The sequence below is a fragment of the Huiozyma naganishii genome, chromosome 9, assembly GCF_000348985.1.
Source record: "Huiozyma naganishii CBS 8797 chromosome 9, complete genome".
NCBI classification, from domain to species: domain Eukaryota; kingdom Fungi; phylum Ascomycota; class Saccharomycetes; order Saccharomycetales; family Saccharomycetaceae; genus Huiozyma; species Huiozyma naganishii.
Window position 1 is genome coordinate 489375 of NC_035930.1, and position 20901 is coordinate 510275.

Below are 20901 nucleotides of genomic sequence, written 5' to 3' on the forward strand. Positions count from 1 at the left end.
TTTGCGATGAGATGAAGTGTCTGTAGTGGAAGACGTTTGTAGGATGGTGGTGTATAATAGCCATTGAGGAGCAGTGAACGTTACATCAAAATAGGAAAGTTAGCAGCATACCTGCCATTTGGAAATTGTAAGTCATGAAGGCAGATTTCAAATTTTCAAATTTTTTGGGAACTGTTTACAGACAAGGGAACATTCTCTTTTCACATGATGGTCAAAAGTTGCTGTCACCTGTCGGAAATAGAGTATCCGTGTTTGATTTAGTTAACAACAAATCGTTTACCTTTGAGTACGAGCACAGGAAGAATATTGCGTGCTTTGATTTGAACCGCCAAGGCACATTGCTCCTGTCTATCGATGATGATGGTCGTGCAATTTTGGTCAACTACAAATCCAGAAATGTTTTGCATCATTTCAACTTCAAGGATAAATGCTCTCAAATCAAATTTAGTCCGGATGGTAAATTGTTTGCTGTTGCTTCTGGACGATTCCTACAGATTTGGAAAACACCTGATGCCACGCAAGACAGGCAATTTGCACCATTTGTCAGATACAGAGTCCATGCAGGCCACTTCCAGGATTTGATCTCTTTGACCTGGTCCAAAGATTCTAGATTTTTACTCTCCACTTCTAAAGATTTGACCGCCAAAATATGGTCCATAGATTCTGAGGAGAAAGACTTGGCGTCAACCACTTTTGCAGGCCATAGAGATTATGTCGTAGGCGCATTTTTCAGCGCCGATCAAGAAAAGATCTATACGGTCAGTAAGGATGGCGCCTTATTTACCTGGGAATATACTCCTAGACCAGAGGATGTCGAAGCTGCTGAAGAGAACGACGAAGAAGTCGATATTTCAAAATATAATTGGAGGATTACGTCGAAAAACTATTTCTACGCTAATCAAGCGAAAGTTAAGTGTGTTACGTTTCACTGTAACTCCAATATGTTGGTTGTAGGGTTTACCAATGGTGAATTTCGTCTTTATGAGCTACCCCATTTCACTCTAATCCAGCAGCTTTCGATGGGTCAAAATCCTGTCAACACGGTAACGGTTAATAGTACTGGTGAATGGCTAGCATTTGGCTCCAGCAAATTAGGACAGTTGTTAGTTTATGAGTGGCAATCGGAATCCTACATTCTAAAGCAACAAGGTCACTTCGACTCGACGAATTCTCTAACTTACTCACCAGATGGCTCCCGCGTAGTTACAGCTGCGGAAGACGGTAAAATTAAAGTTTGGGACGTTGTATCTGGGTTTTGTTTGGCCACATTAGACGAGCACACTGCTGCTGTTACACAAGTACAATTCGCCAAGAAGGGTCAAGTTTTGTTTTCCGCTTCCTTGGATGGTACAGTCAAAGCTTGGGATCTGATAAGGTATCGTAACTTTAGGGTGTTCACTGCTGCAGAGCGTATCCAGTTCAATTCGCTTGCTGTAGACCCTTCGGGAGAGGTTGTGTGTGCAGGCTCTATGGACAACTTTGACATACATGTCTGGTCTGTTCAAACTGGTCAATTATTAGATTCTTTATCTGGACACGAGGGCCCAGTTTCGTGTTTGGCATTCAGTCAAGAAAATGGTGTGCTGGCTTCCGCTTCGTGGGATAAAACGATCAGAATATGGTACATTTTTGGGAGGTCCCAACAAGTGGATCCAATCGAGGTGTATTCCGATGTTTTGTCATTAACCATAAGGCCAGACGGTAAACAGGTTGCTGTATCTACATTGAAAGGTCAAATCAGCATGTTTGATGTTGAAAATGGAACTCAAGCAGGAAATATTGATTGTAGAAGGGATATCTTTTCAGGTCGACACCTTGAGGATAGATTCACTTCCGAAAATTCTGAAAGATCCAAGTTCTTCAGCACCATTAACTACAGTTTTGACGGTATGGCTATTGTTGCAGGTGGTAGCAACAATTCTATATGTCTGTATGACGTTCCAAATGAAGTTCTGCTAAAGAAATTCACGGTTTCCAGAAACATGACTTTGAATGGGACTTTAGAGTTTTTGAATAGCAGCAGAATGACCGAAGCAGGGTCTCTGGATCTCATTGACGATGCTGGTGAGAATTCCGATCTCGAAGATCGAATTGATAACACTCTTCCCGGGTCCAGAAGAGGCGGTGTGGATAGCTCGACAAGGAAAATACGTCCCGAGATCAGAGTCACATGTGTGCAATTTTCCCCAACAGCCACTGCATTTTCAGCTGCCTCCACTGAAGGTCTACTAATTTATTCAGTAAACGAAACGTTACTGTTCGATCCCTTCGATTTAGACATCGACATAACCCCACAAAGTACATTAGAGGAACTGAAGTCTAATAACTATTTGAATGCCTTGATAATGGCATTTAGACTGAATGAGGCATATCTGATAAATAAGGTCTACGAAGAAATACCGATAGCCGAAATCCCGCTGGTTACGAACAATATTCCAGTAATTTATATTCCCCGAATCCTGAAGTTCATTGGTGATGTTTCCATGGATTCTCCCCATATTGAATTTAATCTACTGTGGATTAAATGTCTCCTATCAGCACATGGTACATCCATCAACTCACGTAAGCATCTATTTGCGTCTGCTCTGAGGTCTATTCAAAGATTCATAGGGAGAATTGCTAAGGAGGTGGTCACGATAAGTGTGGATAACAAGTATGCCTACAGGTTTTTAATCTCTACGGATGGGAAGATCGCTGGTGGAGATGAAGACGGGGATTACGACGCAGGGGCGACCAGCGCATTAGAAAATCAAGCCAGTTCAGACGAAGAAGACCAGATGGTTTCTGACGGAGATGAGGAAGGATGGATCGGTTTCACAGACAAGGACAAGAAATTGCCGTTGGCTGCCAATGGCAGTGATGGCGATTCTTCCGACGATGAATTGTTGTAAAATCGTCAATATAACATATTTAGCATCATTGCATACTGTATAGATATTTACTCGGCTTAAAGAGTGCGGACGAACCCTTTCTCTCTCATCTTAGGGTTTGAAGGGTGTCAGCTTTCGTACCCTTTATTCGACGACGCTTATTAAAAGATGAACATAAAAGTAGAGGCAAACAAAAAAATAGTGAAAAAGTTGCCATAATTACAGAGTAAAGGTGAACAAGGCATAGAAGAGTTGATCTTGACTGGGGAAAATGTCCGACGCTGCTGTTTTGATTGAGGAAGATGACGTTATCGATAACATAGATAAAGTATTGGCGTCATGCCCTCATAATTTGGAGATATATGAATCGGTTTTAAAGAAGTTGAATCCTATTGTCGTGAGGTCATCGGAGGATGAAGAATATAGAAACAAACTGGCGCAATCTTTCTTTCTTTGGAAACAGTTAAAGACAAGTATTAGTGGATGTAGGGTTGAGAAGATTTTGAAATTGGCTGATGAAAACCATCTTCATTGGTACCTGAGGACGTTAAGAGGAGTTATAGTACTTATGAGAAACTTGTCTGTGAGCAATCAGGAGATACCATTGGAGCTCGGTCTTCAAAATGTGGTGATCAAGCTTTTTACTATCATTGCAAGCTTTCATTTCACTTACGAAAATATGGAAACCTCGCTATACGTGGCCTCTGTCAGCTTCCTCCATAACATTTCTAAAACGAACATTGGCTACGAAAAAATTGATATGGACTCCCTTATGATCTTTTTACAGTATCCTACAGAACACCCGGATAAGAATCAAGAACTGTTGACCCCGTTTCTACTTTATTTCGTTAATCTTGCATCCAACGATGACTTTCTTTATTCTTTCTTCAGACAGGAAGCTAGAGATAAAATACTTTACAGTTTTTTGCTCCAAGAAATTATCTCTGATTACACCAATATTCAAAATTATACTCGGAGTAAAAAGAGCCTGAATATTGGGGATACTCCAGAAGAGCTAGATTTCATGGATTTTGTGTTGTTAAAACTATTCATTACTTTATCTTCCAACGAGTCTTTTGGATTTTATCTAGAAAAACTGGATGAGAATCCGGAGAAGACTGAGGAGTGTATCGATTTCCTGGAAGTCTTACAGTTGGTAATTACTAGTAAAGAGAAGTGGAACAAACCTCAACTTATAGGGATTATGTCGTGGTGCTACAAGATATTTGATCACGCCAGCAAGGATCTGAAAGAATATTTCAAGAAAGGAAAAGATGACGAGATGATAGCCGCTGTTATGCATAAAAAACTTCTTTTTACGCTTGGTATCATTGCTGGTCTTTCAGAATATGAAGATGTGCTTCAATTTTTACTTTCATACGGGGGGCTAGAAACCTTAGTATGCATGTTAAGGGTCCTCCAAGACAACTTGTTACGCATTAATTTTGTCAAGGATGGTTCAGGTAACACACAGAGTATTAAGACTACAGACTCCTTAGGGAGTAAGGTTGAAGATATGTCGAAAGTACAACATAGAGTAGACTTTGAGACTCATACGATCAGTGCAACAAATTTTCCAGAAGTAAAACTTTTGGTGATCGAAATTTTAACGCATCTCACTTACCGTAAGAAAGAGGTTCAAGACCGGATTAGAGAGTTGCATGGGTTGGAATTGGTTTTATCAAACTGTGTTATTGATGACAATGATCCGTTCATCAAGGAAAGAAGCATCATCTGTGTTAAGTTCTTACTAGAAAACAATGCAGCGAATCAAGATTTTGTTGCAAAGTTGGAGGCAAAAAGGGCAGCAAATGAAGACGTTTTAGAAGAGGCGGGTTACGAGGTCAAAATTGATGGTTCAGGACAGATCAAATTGCAGGAGAAAACATGAACGAAAAGAAGCCTGCGATGACTATCTTTACACGTTTATCAATTGGTTTAGTTGAATAAAATACACACATTTTTATATCTTAGGATTCGTTAATTAGTTTATCTCTCAACGGACACTTAAAGGTCCATCTTGGCAAGTTCCTCTTCAATGGCATTTTTCACCAATTCTATATCTGGTTTCTCAATAAACTTTAGTTTCTTTGGCAAAGTGGACAGTTTCTTCAATTCAGCTGGTAGAACGTCTCTTTCGAAGGAGTATTCTGGGAACGAAGATAGCGCATTATTGACTGCTGCGGCAAATTTGGCTGGATGAGCGGTGGACAGAGAAACGTAGCTTATGGAAGCGTCTTTGTCCTTTGCGATTAATCTTTCTGTGGCACAAACACCGACAGCAGTGTGGGGGTCCAATATGTAGTGTTTTGGATTTTCCGAGATTTCGTACATCTTTTTGATGGTGGCCGTAGTTTGTTCATCGGAGACTCTTTCGGAGGCGAAGTCTTTCAAAGCACCGTCAATGATCTTCTGGTCAACTTTGAACTTGCCCTCGCTCCTCAAATGGTTGAACCAGTTATTAACGACTTCACCAGCCCTCAAATCGCCATTACCAGCTTCATATTCTTTGGCTAGATACCAAAGCAGTCTTTCAAAGTTGGAAGAGATCAAGATGTCCATCGCTGGGGACAAAGTAGACGAGACCTTGTCGGATCTTTCGTAAACCCCAGACTTTAGGAATCTGTCCAGTATATCGTTCTCATTGGTTGCGATCACCAATTTCTCAATAGGTAGACCCATTTTCTTGGCGAAATATCCGGCCAATATGTCACCAAAGTTACCACTTGGCACGACAAATTTGACCTTGCCGTTTTCCCCGTTAGAAGCTTGAAAGTAAGCGTAAAAGTAGTATGTGATCTGAGCAAGAATTCTGGCCCAGTTAATAGAGTTCACAGCCCCAACGTTGTGCTTGGAGTTGAAGTCTTTGTCACCGAAAATGGCCTTGACGATGTCTTGACAGTTGTCGAAAGTCCCCTTGACCGACAAAGTTTGGACATTTTTATCAGGCACGGTTGCCATTTGTTCCTCTTGGATTGGAGAGATTCTGCCAGTTGGGTACAAAATAAAGACAGAAACGTCCTTCTTGCCCCGCAACCCATAGATTGCTGCGGAACCGGTATCACCTGAAGTGGCACCCACAACAGTGATTTGCTTTCTTTCACCTTCTGGCTTATCCTTGTTGGTTCTCATCAAGAAGTACTCGAATAGATTACCCAAAAACTGTAGGGCAACATCCTTGAAGGCGTAGGTAGGACCATGGAAAAGTTCCAGAACGTGTAAGTTCTCACCGTTACCAGTAACGTTCTTGGCCAATGGAGTAACCTCTGGAGCGCGGAATGTACTGTAAGATCTCTCAATCAGGTTCTTCAAGTCCTGTTCTGGAATTTCAGCAGAGTCCACGTATAGCTTCATAATTTCTAAAGCCAATTCCTGGAAGGACAACTTATTCCACTTTGTGAACAAAGTCTGGTGGGAAACTTGTGGGATGGTTGGTGGGAGGAATAGACCACCATCGCTGGCCAAACCTTGAATGACAGCGGCCTCAAAGGATTTAGTTTCCTTCTCGGCAGATCTTGTAGATCTGTAAACTTGAGATGCAGTAACCATAATGTTTGGATGACTCTGCTGTAGCGGCAACGACCGAAGTATTTCCTGAACGAAGGTACCTAGAGCTCGCGATGGAAACTGTTTCAGTCATCACGACTACTTCTTCTCTATATATAATTCGAGTCTATATAAAAATTTTTCAAACTCGTTTCTTTTCCTCGCCGTTACCGCAACGAGAAATTCCCGGAAAGATGATTCACACACTGGTTCGTACACAGTGATGATAATACAATTGGGGCTCACACTGAGGTAGTCTATGCCCTCCCCATGTATCTATCTATATATATGTCTACGTATATATAGTTTTGCCTTGCCAGCTTGGGACGTTATATTCTGCCATTTGCGAGAAGTGTCCCCAGGTTCTCAAACAGAATTGCTTCATTATCTTTGTAGAACTGCGATCTTCTAACGGTATCCTCGTTGAAGCCTTCATCCCCCGATAGAACTTTGAGAGCGTTTGCCGAGGATTCAATGTATTCTTGCAAAAATGGCACCGGGTTCTGTGCCAATTTATTGAAGAATTGGTATTTGTTAGCGGTATCGTTTAGTTGTAACTGTAAAGTGGTGATTTGCTTATCCATCTCGGCAAAGCGAGGTTTTAGATCTGCGTTCCTATCATCCAGTGCGTTCAGCAACTGTAACCCATCAGCCGGTAAGTTTGCGGAGCCTGATGCGTTGCCCTGCAGCCCAGCAATATCTGGTACCTCTATGTCGAACACTACTTCACCGTATGTGGATGACTTATCAACTCTGACTTTATAGTCCAGCCTGATGGGGCTAATAGGGTGGATATGCGAGTTGACTAGCGGCAAAAACTCGGTTAACTTCATCGTTTTCTTGGAGTCCTGTAGAGGTTCAGCGGTCTCGTCACCAGTCATATTTACGTCTCCATCTCTGTCGGCGCCCTGTAAGTCCTGTGGAAGCAACGTTGCTAGGAAATCATCTAGTTGCACAATGGTCCTTTCACCGTTCTTATTCTCTGATTCGTCGTCTAGCAAATGCCCCCCCGTTGGCAGCACACCATTGCTGCTTAAGAGGTTGTTTATCAAAATATATTTGTACAGGGAGTACACTGCATCGTGCAGCGACCCTCTGGATTTCCCAATGATGGAGGAAAGTTCTTTGGAGTACTCTAGTTGGTGTCCCGTTACACCTTTAGGTTGGATTGTGACTGTACAGTCAACGTTTTCTGTACCTGGTCTTTTGACATCCAAACCATCAAATTCCACTGGGTTCTTTGGATCGAAATGCCATTCGACCGCGTCGATTATCTGTGTGGTATCTTCCTGTGGTTGTGCAAGTGGAACCTTGGGTTCAGCTGGTTGTTGTCTTTCATCAGGCTGAGTCTGCATGTTGTTAGTGGTGCCATCATTGAGGAAGCTCTCGGACACATCTGGCTGAGTATTCTGTGTTGTAATAGAGTTACTGGCGCCCGTAACCTCTTCCTCTCTCTCTTCATCCTGTTTCACTTCAATCTTTTTGAAATCGACAGCGATATCCTGTATAAAGGAGGAAAACTTAGCTCTTTCAGGACTCTCCCCCGATGTATCATCGATCAGTCTACCCTCAATCCGCAGAGTCCAAGAGGGTTCCGTAGATTTTTCCTCCGGTTTCTCTGTTGCATCTTCCTTAGTGCTTTCTTTACTCTGCTGCTGCTGCCAAGGTTGGTTTTCCGCAATATTGGACACAAATATACGTAAATATCTCACTTGGTCCTTATCATAATGACTAAAGGAACTCTGTGGCTGTTTCGAGTTGTTATTCCATTGAGAGATGCTCTGATACAGGTCCACTTTCTTTCTCGCTAAATATACATCCAGTTTTTTTTCCGCTTCCAGTAGTTGCTGGTAGGAACCCAGTTCTGGAATTAGATCGATCAAATAGGATGGTGCATAACTGCTTGTTGGATGGATCGTACGCATTGGATTAACCTGTTGGTTAGTTTGTAATTGTGCGGAGGAGGGTTTAGGGCCCGCATTCAATGGCACACCGCCGCCATTGCTTTTCATCCCCAGACCTGCATTAAACTTACTATTACTCGCTGAGCGGGACATCCTTGAAAGCTTCCGTTAATCGCAATCTCTCTTTGTCCCTCTTAACTGCAATCCACAGCGCAGTGTCTTCAAATTTCACTTGCAATTCTCGAATATTTTTCTGTTGTTTTTTTCGTCGTCAGAAAACGCGAATTTGAGTAAAAGGCCACCACGTGACAGTTAGGTTCACAGCGTGAACAGCCATGACACCTGGAACAACTCGCTCATATCTGATCTGTAGAGGCTACTGATCTTCGTATACTATATTTTTGTTTTTGAACTACCTTCTGTGACATAATATTTATAAAGAGTTCTTTTGGAGGGATAACAATAAAGAAAAAAGAAAGGAGGGAAGCTGGGATCTGGGATATCGTCAAATGCTCGACGAACCCTGTGCAAATCACTGCATTCTGGTCCGTTGTTTGTTTCTCAAACGTCTCTCTCTCTTTTCCTTCATTTTTTGATCGCTTTTCTCTAGGTTGCCCGATTTCTTCAATTCACGTCTCTTCTCCTTCTCGGCCTCCTTCTTATCTTCCAGAGCCTTCTCCGCTGCTATCTTTTTAGCATTTTTGACAATCTTGGACAGCTCCTGTTGACGCGTGGCCTTGGTCTTCTTCAGCATATCAGGAGTGATGAACACAGTGGAAGATTTCTGGACAAGGTCCTTAGTGAAGTTGTCAAAGACCTCTACAGCAGCAACAACGACGTCGTTGACTAACTTAAGGTCTTTCTTTGAAGTGGGCACTTTACAACGGATCACACAACGTGGCTGCTGTTTCGAGTTCCATTCTTGTTCCGTCTCTGGCTTTTGGGCTGGCAGGTCGGTGAAACTTATGAATTCTAACAAGTGAGTGACCTTGGCTAGAACCTCTTCGTTGAAGGTTGGCTTAGCGTACTTGTAGATAAAATCGTTCAATTGGTTCGTCTCAGACATGAAAGCGTATTCCCTTGGCAATTTGTCATTCTCTGTCACATGCGTCAAAGACAGGAAGTAGTTTTTGTTACGAACCTCGGTCATGACAGACTTGTTGACGATGGAAGTGGTGAACTTGAAATTACCCAAGAGTTCATTGGCATTCCCGTTAACTTTAGCTTCGTCGCTACCGACGTAGACCCCGTTAGGCTGTAGAATCACCTCGCAATACTCTTCCAAATGGTCGAACTTCAAGCTTGGAAGGAAGAACCCAATTAAGAAATCAATTGACAGATTGACAGGATTGTTACGACCAAATAAATGCAATTGGACGTTAACACTGGAAATGGAGGAGCGACCAGTTGCGAAAGTGGTAAACCAGGTGTGAAGGTGTTGGTCCAAATACATCTTGCGACCGTTTGGGTCTGAGGTGGCCAATCCAACCCGGGAAAACCCAAGGTTGTTCTTCAAAACAGCATGGATTGAATCGAAAAACTTGTCTGCACGAGACAGATTCATTGAAACACCAATTCTATAGGTGATGAACATGAATAGAACAATACCGACAGAGAACATTTCGAACGTCCAATTGTAAAGTTTTAATCTCTGAACGAATCCCATGGCAGTTAGTTCCTCATAGGACAATGCATTATAATTAGCATTCAATGAATTCACAGTTTCCATAAAGGAGGTCAGCGGACCTAATAGGGCAGACATGGCGGAATGCAGGCTTGGTTTACTTCTTCAATTGCTTTCTTCAGCAGCGTCAGGTCTTTTCTGTTGAAGATTGCCATTTTTTCACTTTTTTGACAATTGTGTTTTTTTCTTCAGTTTTGCTTATGAAATCTCATAGCGCCGTAGCATCACCGTTAGCTGCAAACAGTCGCATCCAAATACTTCTCCTTTGACTCGGACGCTAACTTTGTTCAAATATATATACGTCTTGATTTAAAATGTGGGATATATGAGAAAGTACACTAATTATCGTCTCCGTTTGGTGTCCGGTTCCTCATCATGGGATTCCGTTGAACCATCTAGTATCTGGGACGATCTGATCATCTCTCTAATGTAGTTCTCAAGCTCCTGCTCAGCGTTATCACCTTGAATAATTTCCTCTAGTTTTTTCCTACGCGCCAGCGATTCCTCGTCCAAGTCGTCAAATGCAGTCTCATTTTGAAGAGTATAATGTATATTATCCTTGAATTGGGCCAGTTCGTCTTTGTCGATACCAAAACTGTCCGTTTGTAGCGGAATACCACATTTCAGTTTCATGTATTCTATTAGATCCGGATCTTCTGCATTTTCCTCAAATACTTGTAATGCAGTCTTTCCCTCATTATTGGTCAAATTGTAGGCACCATTCAATTCTTCGATAATGAAAGTAGCAGTGGCGACATCTTCTATGTGATGCAACGGCGTGTCTCCGTCAGCATCTCTAATGTTGATGTCACCGTCGTACTCTCGACATAGAGTCCGAAGCATATCGATGTGTCCATATGCAGCAGCTGCGTGAATCGGTGTATAACCATTCGGATCTGCAGAGTTAGCCGTCAGCCCAGTGGAGTCGGTTAAAAAAGATTTGACTACGTCTAGTCTGCCGTCACTTGCTGCTACCCATATATTCATTACCGTTATGATTTCTTGTATGGTTTGTGCTGTACCGTAGCTAGTTCTACACTCATTAAAGAACTTCTCCGATGAGATTTAAATTTGGGAAAAAATTTTATGATAAAAACGATGTTATTATTACTGACTCTCGAAAGCTTCAAGGCGCTGCTTGTAGAGTTTGAGAAGACCATGATTTACAAAAAAACATATACAAACATCTTTAAACATAAACTGTATATATATATATATATATATATATCGCGTTAAATCACTTTTCAAGTCGGTCTCATCTACTTCAGTAAATTATGTATAAGCAGGTGATAACCGAGGGGCCAGTACAAACACCAAATATGAAAAGAATGTTCAAAAGGGCGTGCTGACCCTTTAATGGTGGGAAGGAGCACATGTAGGTCATTGGCAATTGCGATAATTGGAATAGGAACAAATAAGGTCTGAACCGCTGGTAGATGACGTACATGGACAATTCATGGAATATTGCACTCAAAACAAACGTGAAGATAGTGGCTTGAAGTTTACCCCATTTGAAATGGTTCATAGAACTGTGGTAAACGTGTCTCAATAAAAATTTGTGCACCGGGACGTTCCAAATACGAGAAAACTCGGACCATATGACGCAATTCCACCAATCACCGTAGAAGTAACGGTCTGCAAACATTGTCAATTCAGAAAAGAAGTTCAAGATCGCGTCCCAAATCAGATAGAACGTCAAAAGGTATAAAATTGTCATCCCTGGGATTAATTCCGCTAGCAGATAGAAAAATTCCTTTGTACTGGTAGCAAGGTCGGGCCACGTAGTCTGACGCATTTCTGTTGCCCTCATGCAGGCAGGGTAGACAAATAGTTGGGCACACATCATCATCAAAAATATAATACCAAAAATGGCACACATTTTTTCGAGGACGTACCACCACCTTATTCTTTTGGTTCTTGGATATTCGACTTGATAAACTACAGTGGGGAATAAAGTGAATAAGAAATAGTTTCTTAAGGAGATATTGTCAGGGAATTTCACAGACGTCGACTGAGTGGTTAGTTCGTACTCACAGAAGTTTCTGCTTCTTTCAAGTGTCTCGGTCAATTGTGTGGATGCCGTGTCTTTACATTTTGCTAGTGCCTTCGTCGAATACTCGTATTCCCTTTTGATATTCCATAGGTAGCCGTTGAAAAATGAAAAGGAGTGCATTTTCATAATGAAGACAATTGAGTGGAGGAAGAAGAAGATCCTGGAGATCCAGTTCAGGCAAAAGACGTTGTGGGCCAGATGATTGAAAAAGAAAACATGGAAGAGCTCCAAGACAACAACAAGATATCTTCCCAATGGGTTCCAGCTTATAACGTTATATTTGACCAGCCATTGAATTGGAACCACTATGAAACTAGTGGCCCACATTGCAGCGTCTAGGGGCCAGACAATCTGCCATTTTTCCGTCATCAAATTCCAAATGAAGATATGTTTCAAGTCCCCATCATGGAACACATAGTAGTCAACCATACCTCTAATGGCGATCCATCCAAATATCATCCACATCATAATGTAAAGACCAGTGAAGTCAAATTCCAACCGTGGGATGGCTACTTTGTCCTTCCCCTCCAAACTCTCAGCTTTTTTAAGGTCATCTTTTATTTCCCTCTTGACCTTTTCAAACGCCTTAATCTGTTTCTCCAACACTGGACCCTCGAATGTGGATATTAGTGGTGTTGCAATAGCGTCATCCAGTAGAGTCGGTCTTTGGTCGAAATCAACGTCTGAGAAAAATGAAATTGCCGTGTTAGTGTCCCTCTTGTACCTTCTCTTTTCAATGTTGTGCAGACTCGTCAGGTAACGTTTCAGCATCTCATCCTCAATCTCAACTTTCTTCTCTTCCGTCAGAACTTCATCTTTAGACTTGCTCGTTTCCTCAGAGCTTGCGATACTTGCATCACTGTTGCGATCGCTCCCCTCATTTTCCTCCTCGGCATCGGCCTCACCAGGCAAATCGGGGACAGGCTTATCATAAACAATCGATCTCCGTCTCTCAAGGTTATCCAAAGAGTTCAGCCTCTGAATGCGAAGAAACTCTTCATCCTCGAGCAGTTCTTTCTCTTCACTCATTTTCGTTTAGGCAATTATCGTGTGTGCCTTTCCAGAACAAAGAAACAATCGTTGAGTGTGCTTACCTTACGACCAAGATAAGTAACAACAAAAGGCCAAAGACACCCTGGAAATGAGGGCATAAGTGGAAAACAGCTTCGTACTTCCCTCCTTTCAAGAGAAACGTCAACCGTTCCCAGATCTGGTAAAGACGTAATAAGGTTCCCATTTCCCGTGTAAAGTGACGTTTAATTAAGTAATCGATTTTTCTGAAAAGTTTTTTTTTTTTCACGATTTTGCTTAAGACATAGTGAGAGACTTTTGCGATGAGATGAGCATTGGAGAGTACGATTTGTTGCGTGCAGAGTACATACAGCATTATAATACACTAGCATGTCTCGTCCCGAGGATTTGGCTCCACCGGAGATTTTCTACAATGATTCTGAGTCGAAGAAATACACTGCATCGACCAGAGTACAGCATATCCAGGCGAAGATGACTCTGAGGGCTCTGGAGTTACTTAACATTCCGGCAAACAGTTTTGTGCTGGATGTTGGGTGTGGGTCCGGTCTCAGCGGTGAGATCCTCTCCGAGGAGGGCCATATGTGGTGTGGTCTTGATATATCGCCGAGCATGCTGGCCACCGGGCTTACAAGAGAGCTCGACGGTGACTTGATGTTGCAGGATATGGGTGTCGGAGTGCCGTTCCGTGCTGGGTCCTTCGATGCAGCTATTAGCATCAGTGCGATCCAATGGCTTTGTAACGCGGATACGTCGTACAATGATCCGAAAAGGCGTCTGATGAGGTTCTTCAACACGCTATTTTCGTCGCTCAGGAAAGGTGGGAAGTTTTGCGCTCAATTCTACCCGAAAAACGACCAGCAAGTCGATGATATATTACAAGCTGCAAAAGTAGCTGGGTTCAGTGGTGGGTTGGTAATTGATGATCCAGAATCCAAGAAGAACAAGAAGTACTACTTGGTTCTAAGTTCTGGTGCACCAAGGGCAGACGAGAGCCAGGTTAACTTGGAAGGTGTTACCATGGATGAACAAGAAAGGTCACTGCGCAACGCTCTGCAGAAAAGGAGAGCTAAGAATGGTAAAGAAATCGAGTCCAACAAGACTTACATTATGAGGAAAAAGGAACTCATGAAAAGACGTGGGAGGAAAGTCGCCATGGAGTCCAAATTCACAGGTAGAAAGAGAAGACCTCGCTTTTAAAATCTTTCTGGGAGAGAGAGTGTTTGTGTTTATATATCCAAAATAATTGGAAGACAATTATCTTGTCTTCTTGTATGCATCAAATAGGTCATGCTGGGTTCAATAATATGTTCTAAGGAAACAGCCTCATACACCGTAATGTTTTAAAGGCTTCTTTACTGTATATATTGGAATAAGCTCCCATGAAAATCAAAAGCGACTGGGTAACTAAGAGACTGCATTTTTCCTCACCTACATGAGTTGTTTATACCACTATTCTGAGAGCTTTAGCAGGCGAATGCAAAACAAAACAGTCGCACAGTACATAAATAACTCAAGAAAAGAAAAAATATCACCTCATGCGCGTTGAGGCATGGGTATAGTTATCAAAGACGCCTCACAAAGAGGGCATCGAACGCAACAACTTTATACAACGAGACCACAGATGTAAGAGTTTTCTCTCAATTACAGTTCAAATCTACAAGAAAAATATAATACAGGCACATATTGTAAAAAATCTTTTGTTACCTGCGTTTAAACGAAAATTTGACGTATATAGAACGAAACCGGAGCGCTTGGTTTTTACGAACAGGAAATGCCATTACAAGGAACCCCACTACTCTACCGAGATTTCGCGTGGTCGAATTCCTATTTGGGGAATCGTGACCAGTAAGTAGTACACGCTTGTCTTCCCTGTTTGATTCTAACCAGGGTTATACGACATCTTGCGACGTGGGGAAAGAGGCACCAATTGTTTTTATTTAGTTACTCCCAGACATAGCACAACTTCTTCGATTCAATTGGTACGAGTAATAAACCTCCGATTAGTTTTCTGCGAAGAGGGGAACAACTTGTCAAAAGAAAAGAAGAGTTAGCTAAGGTTTAACATCACCGACGGCCTCTTGGTAATAACATTGACCGTTTACATCTGCTTCTGTACCATTGGTGCGGCCAAAGGCAAGCACTATCGGGAACGTACAGGGAATGATGTGAGCTTCTCCATTCTCTAACAGGCGCCGTGTGGCGAGTGAATTATTTACAACGAACAAATTAGTTCTGTGTGCCAAATCAGCAAAAAATGATGTGGTTCTAAGGCAAAAAATTTCGTACAATAACGGGTAGTTTACTCTCAGTTTATTCTGGATTAACTACCGTACTATTACAATAAAAAATTACACCAAATTGCATGCAACGGTGGTGTAAACCCGCAGTCAGAAAACTTTATTAGAACGAGCCATCTCATCATGTTTCTTTAAGAAACCGTTAAGCTACCAGCCTTGCTTGATGCCTTTGTTCAATGGAGAGTCCTCGTACTTTACAACTCTGACACTTCTCAATAGATATGAAATTTGGAGACTACCCGGCCATCACAAGATGAATTTCGTGAATGTTGGATCCTTAAACGATGATCATACAAAGGATGCATTTGTCCATTGTTTGGAATCACTAAGCGTCAAATAAACCAAACTTGAAAAAATGAGTCGCGTTTACGAGTACATGCGGCGATAATTGTTCTGAGTTTCTTCTAATTGCCAATTAATCTGAAAGGAACGAGTAACTGAAAAGAGTAATGGCGGAAACCTCGAGTCGCGATGGGACGTGTCACCCAGCTTAAGAAAGAGAGAGAGAGACTCAGTAAAATGGTGAACAGGCTTCATAGGTATATATTGGCAACGATGGATTTTCCCCAATACTAATTACTCACAAAAATTATGAAAGGGGCAGAGAGTAATGTTGAAACGAGGTTTAGTGAATTATATTGCAACTGCCTTGCTATGTATTGCCGGATTTGCCGCGTCAATCTCTGTGTCTACAGATACAATTTTGGCGGGTTCCGTCGCTGGCACCGAGGATGTCGATGTCAACTCTGGCGCCTACTTGGCCATGATACATGGCGCTACACAGAACTTTGGCGGTAATGTTAACGTCGATGGTGCTCTATACATTGGTAACGCTGACTCCTCGGATGGGAAGCTAACTACAGATTTCACTGGAGGTTCGTTGGTCAACACTGGCCACATTGTCGTCGACAACCGTAATTCCTCTGCCGCTTTGAGTATGACGTGGGGTGGCACGACCATCGAAAATTCAGGTGAGATATACTTCAACGGTGCCAACGTGAACAACAACGGGTTTACATTGCAACCCAGTACCACCTTGAACAACAAGGGACTGATTTACTTTGGCCAAGATGAAAGTTCTGGCTATTCAAGCGCGGTGAACATCAAGGGAAAGACGATTACAAACGATGGGACCATCTGCTTGAAAAACGTCAAGGCATACCTAGACGCTTCGATCGGCGGTTCAGGGTGTATCACCATTGGGGATAACACTGTGTACGCTATCCAATCTACAAACATGGGTACATTAGGTCCTCAAACGCTCTACATGTCTTCCTCCTCGTCCATCATCTACGTGGACACGAAGGGGAAAACTGATAATATCAAGGTTGCTGGTTTTGGTAACGGGAATTTTCTGAGTTTTGGTACTTCAATTGTTAGTCACTCCTACGATACTAAAACTGGTGTCCTGTCATTCAGTATCTTTATTTTCATTTCGCATAAGTTCAACATTGGTACAGGATATACCAACTCGTTGTTCAAGCAAAAACAAATCTCCAATCATATTGGGCTTGATTTGGCAAACAATGCTTTGTACTATAATGCACCTCCTCCAGATGCATCTCTTCCAAGCGCGTGTATGCCATGTGACAAAAGTCCTTGGATTCCTCCTGCATACACTCAATTGCCAGAAACAACAACCACTGTGGCGGCTGGGGTGGATAGCACTGCAACAGAGCTGCTTTCGTTTTACCCTACCACTGACAGATATGGGAGCGTAGCAACATTGACCTCTGTGACCACCATTCCATTCACTATACCTTCTGAATATAGCACCACTGCGACCGACGAAGCAGGAAGCTCCGCCACAGAAGTGGTTTCGTACTTCACGAAGACGGGAGCTGACAAGGGACTGGAGACTGGTACGACCACGATCACGATTCCATTCACGGTTCCATCTGCGTACACCACGACTGCTGCTAACGGGGATGACAGCTCCGTGACTGAGATCGTCTCGTACTTCACGAAGATCGGGTCTGCTGGCGACCTGGAGACCGGGACGACCACAACTACTGTTCCCTTCACAATTCCATCTGCGTACACCACGACAGCTGCTAACGGGAATGACAGCTCTGCTACTGAGATCATCTCGTACTTCACGAAGACCGGGTCTGCTGGCGACCTGGAGACCGGGACGACCACAACTACTGTTCCCTTCACGCTGCCTTCGGCGTACACCACAACAGCTGCAAACGGCACGAGCAGATCCGTCACCGAGATCATTTCGTACTTCACGAAAACCGGGTCTGCTGGCGACCTGGAAACCGGGACGACCACGACGACTGTTCCGTTCACGTTGCCTTCGGCGTACACCATAACAGCTGCAAACGGCACGAGCAGATCCGTCACCGAGATCATTTCGTACTTCACGAAAACCGGGTCTGCTGGCGACCTGGAAACCGGGACGACCACGACGACTGTTCCGTTCACGTTGCCTTCGGCGTACACCATAACAGGACTTGATGCCATGGAGCGTTCGAGGACGGAATTTGTGTCGTTTTTCACCAAGACTGGTTCTGCAGGTGATTTGGAAACGGGGACGACCACTTTGGTCATTATCGCTTCTTCTTCGGTTACCCCTTCCTCTGTTGCCTCCTCTGAGTCCACGAGCTCCGAACTTGCATCTGTTTCATCGACAGCTTCTTACGCGACTACTGTTGCATCGAGTGTCAGCATTGCTCCATCGAGCTCGGCTGTTCCTTGGACGACGTTATTCTTTTATGATCCGCGGGTTCAGGCTGTTGAGTTGTCCGTGTATGCGAACGATATTGCCCACCATCAGAGCGAATACGACTCGTACAACGAGCTCCGCACGAGCATGAGATACCCACAGGCTGTTGCCTCTGCTGCTTCGGATATTGCCGCTACCAGATCTGAGCCTAATTGGTCCAACATTGTCACGATGGTGGATACCGTTTCTGTCTGTGGGTTGATAAGTGGTGTTCCGTGGTATTCCACGAGATTGCAGCAATCCTTGGATGCTGCCTTCAGAGCCAGACATATTGTTGTTGTCTACCCATCCAACGTTGCATCGCGCCCAGTATCGTCTACCGCCTCGCCATTGACGAGTTCTGTTGCCTCGTCTAGAAAGACCACCTCCCGTACGAGCCTTGTTTCGAGCGTCACCTCAACTGCGAACTGGCCATCTACTGTATCTGGGAAATCATCTAGCTTATTTTCCGGTTCTGAATTACGCATCTCATCACTACCATTGGAAGGATCATCGAAATCTTTAAAACATCGTGCAACTACAGCTTCTTTGGACTCAACCCTGCATTCATCAGCTTCATCATACTTTTCTAGCAAGATAAAGTCAAGTAAGGTCCTTTCATCATCGAGACAAACTGTCTCTTCATCAGAGAACTTGACTACCTTCCATGAAAGTTCAAACGTTTATCAGGTCCCAGTTTCTACCTCTACCATACCTTTATTGATTTCTAGATCAACTAGCAACTCAATCACATCTGATATGAGTCGTTCATTGTCAAGCGTTGAATTAAACTCAATTGCTAGCTCCACGGCCATTTTAACTACGGAAAGAAAAGCTGAGGGAAAGAGCTCGACCCAATCAACCATGAACGTAAAGTCTGTTTCTACCGTCAGTACATTCAGTAGCAAGGCTTCAGAAACAAGTACTCGTAAACCTCGGGGTCAATGGAACTCTTCAATTTCAACTGCGACAGCACATTTCAAAACAACTACTACACTAACCTCCATACACAATGAAGATACACAAACACGTTTTCTAACTAAAACTAGCCGTTTAAGGTCAGGTGAAGTTCCTGGAGCTCATTTTTCCAAAACTCGGTCCACTAAATATGGGTATGATGAGGGAAGGCATGTGACCGCAACTTCATCAGTTCTCGTCGGTTCCTTACATACTTCAATTGCTGTTGGAGTATCAAACAGTGATCGATCGACAAGAACTCTTCAAAATACTCTTGATGTTACTCATACGAATACCCACCTATACCATGTTTCCACAACGGAAAGCCCGGTTGAATTGCCATCCTCCAGAGTTAAATCCAGTACCGGAATACGTCCTAGGACAACAACACTCCCATTGGTGTCAGTAATTACAAGTCCTTCTCCACCTCTAATTATTGAAACGCAATCGAATATTGCCTCCAACTTTCAGAAGAGACCTGATGTTTTCTCTCTGACCATGTCTACGCTCATATTGCTTTTAGTATTGTTCTGATAGATCATATGTGTCGGAGAGACGACTATGTATAACTGTGTTAAAATATATGTACTTAATTAACCCTAAAACTTTGTATCATTATACCTTTTTGTCTAGCGAGGATTTAATTGTCAGTGGGGCAACCTCTCTCACGTAGGTTCCGGTAGGTAATATATGTAAGGACATTGTATATTCATATTTACACCGTATATATGTTTTTATTAATTATGCTAGTTGTACTTGTGCATGTACATTTAGTGTTGGTTCCGGGATTCTGAGACAGTTTTGAAAGCTGACGGCGCAGATATCATGGATTTATATGTCTTCCATATAATGTTGCTATCCGCACGTCCCGAGGGTTCTCCTCGCCTATCGGGCTTATAATTTTCCAAAGTACGGAATTCGACAAGGAAAGGGTTACGAGTCCAGCTTAAAAGGGAGGGCCACAATTTGTCCTCACATTATCTTCTTCCCCTCTAACTGTCATTTTCGGGGTTTGGTTTAAAACAGGTCGAAATGAATACTTTTTGAGTTTATATACATCCCAGGCAATAAGGTATCCAGGTGTCTGAAAGTTTTTCTGGACATATTTGCATTATAATATATACTAGTAATGTATTGCATACTGCAGTGGATCCATGAATCCATTACACAGGAAGAGTCATGTGCTATCCTCGTGCGTTGAGATTATTCATTCCCATCCTTTTATAGAAGAGATGAGAACTTACCACTGGAAGAAGGTCAAAATTTTCATGACTAATGGTAGCCAAGCTTGATTAAGATAGCATACTTCAGTCGCTAATCCTTACCACAATTTATTCAACCCGAAACTAATAAAGTACGTAAGACGCTTGTTCAGTGGGTTGCATTCTCAACATAACCGATTATAAAAAAGAGAGGAAAAGGGTATAAACCATGAACACAACTTTTTATATAGCTGTACAGTACGGAGAAAAGGGAAAGGGAGCTGCTTTACGTTTATTGAGGTCTTTGACGAGCACCTGAATCCATATTATTACTTCGATGGTAATCAGGATCGCCGATACTGCAACACAAATGGAAGGCCTTTGTTCAACATACCAGGACAAAGGCGAGACCAGTGATCACCCCAAAAAGATTGTAAGTCAGATATTTCAAATCTTCTGCCGCATCCATTATGGCAACTCTGAGTTCATTATCAACATCCCCGACGTTCTCGAAACGCTTCCTTAATAAGAAAGCCCTTTTAATGGCACCATAGGACTTCACTGACTTGCTTAAATGTTTGGCTAGCGCGGTTAAACCATATCCGAAGCTTTAGAGTCAAGTGCCAGCTCATCGACTTTTCTAGGT

The 20901-nt window shown here is 42.8% G+C and overlaps 9 protein-coding genes across 9 annotated transcripts; 4 read left to right on the plus strand and 5 right to left on the minus strand.

The window, feature by feature from the left end:
* Positions 1-134: 134 nt before the first annotated feature.
* Positions 135-2891, plus strand: PWP2 (snoRNA-binding rRNA-processing protein PWP2; the record flags this gene model as incomplete). The annotated part of the gene is made up of 1 exon (XM_022609938.1): positions 135-2891. The coding sequence occupies one exon, from the start codon at positions 135-137 to the stop codon at positions 2889-2891; it is 2757 nt and encodes a 918-aa protein (XP_022466284.1).
* A 250-nt stretch (positions 2892-3141) lies between these two features.
* On the plus strand, positions 3142-4761 carry CTR86 (Ctr86p; the record flags this gene model as incomplete). The annotated part of the gene is made up of 1 exon (XM_022609939.1): positions 3142-4761. One exon carries the CDS (start codon positions 3142-3144, stop codon positions 4759-4761), a length of 1620 nt encoding a protein of 539 aa, XP_022466285.1.
* A 116-nt stretch (positions 4762-4877) lies between these two features.
* THR4 (threonine synthase THR4) lies at positions 4878-6419 on the minus strand (the record flags this gene model as incomplete). Its single annotated transcript, XM_022609940.1, has 1 exon — positions 4878-6419. One exon carries the CDS (start codon positions 6417-6419, stop codon positions 4878-4880), a length of 1542 nt encoding a protein of 513 aa, XP_022466286.1.
* Positions 6420-6745: 326 nt separating this feature from the next.
* RSC6 (Rsc6p) lies at positions 6746-8473 on the minus strand (the record flags this gene model as incomplete). Its single annotated transcript, XM_022609942.1, has 1 exon — positions 6746-8473. The coding sequence occupies one exon, from the start codon at positions 8471-8473 to the stop codon at positions 6746-6748; it is 1728 nt and encodes a 575-aa protein (XP_022466287.1).
* A 379-nt stretch (positions 8474-8852) lies between these two features.
* Positions 8853-10082, minus strand: KNAG0I02580 (uncharacterized protein; the record flags this gene model as incomplete). Its single annotated transcript, XM_022609943.1, has 1 exon — positions 8853-10082. The coding sequence occupies one exon, from the start codon at positions 10080-10082 to the stop codon at positions 8853-8855; it is 1230 nt and encodes a 409-aa protein (XP_022466288.1).
* Positions 10083-10346: 264 nt separating this feature from the next.
* KNAG0I02590 (uncharacterized protein) lies at positions 10347-10991 on the minus strand (the record flags this gene model as incomplete). The annotated part of the gene is made up of 1 exon (XM_022609944.1): positions 10347-10991. The coding sequence occupies one exon, from the start codon at positions 10989-10991 to the stop codon at positions 10347-10349; it is 645 nt and encodes a 214-aa protein (XP_022466289.1).
* A 277-nt stretch (positions 10992-11268) lies between these two features.
* On the minus strand, positions 11269-13086 carry ARE1 (sterol acyltransferase; the record flags this gene model as incomplete). The annotated part of the gene is made up of 1 exon (XM_022609945.1): positions 11269-13086. The coding sequence occupies one exon, from the start codon at positions 13084-13086 to the stop codon at positions 11269-11271; it is 1818 nt and encodes a 605-aa protein (XP_022466290.1).
* Positions 13087-13458: 372 nt separating this feature from the next.
* On the plus strand, positions 13459-14286 carry BUD23 (18S rRNA (guanine1575-N7)-methyltransferase; the record flags this gene model as incomplete). Its single annotated transcript, XM_022609946.1, has 1 exon — positions 13459-14286. The coding sequence occupies one exon, from the start codon at positions 13459-13461 to the stop codon at positions 14284-14286; it is 828 nt and encodes a 275-aa protein (XP_022466291.1).
* Positions 14287-15996: 1710 nt separating this feature from the next.
* On the plus strand, positions 15997-19587 carry KNAG0I02620 (uncharacterized protein; the record flags this gene model as incomplete). The annotated part of the gene is made up of 1 exon (XM_022609947.1): positions 15997-19587. One exon carries the CDS (start codon positions 15997-15999, stop codon positions 19585-19587), a length of 3591 nt encoding a protein of 1196 aa, XP_022466292.1.
* Between the last annotated feature and the right edge of the window lie 1314 nt (positions 19588-20901).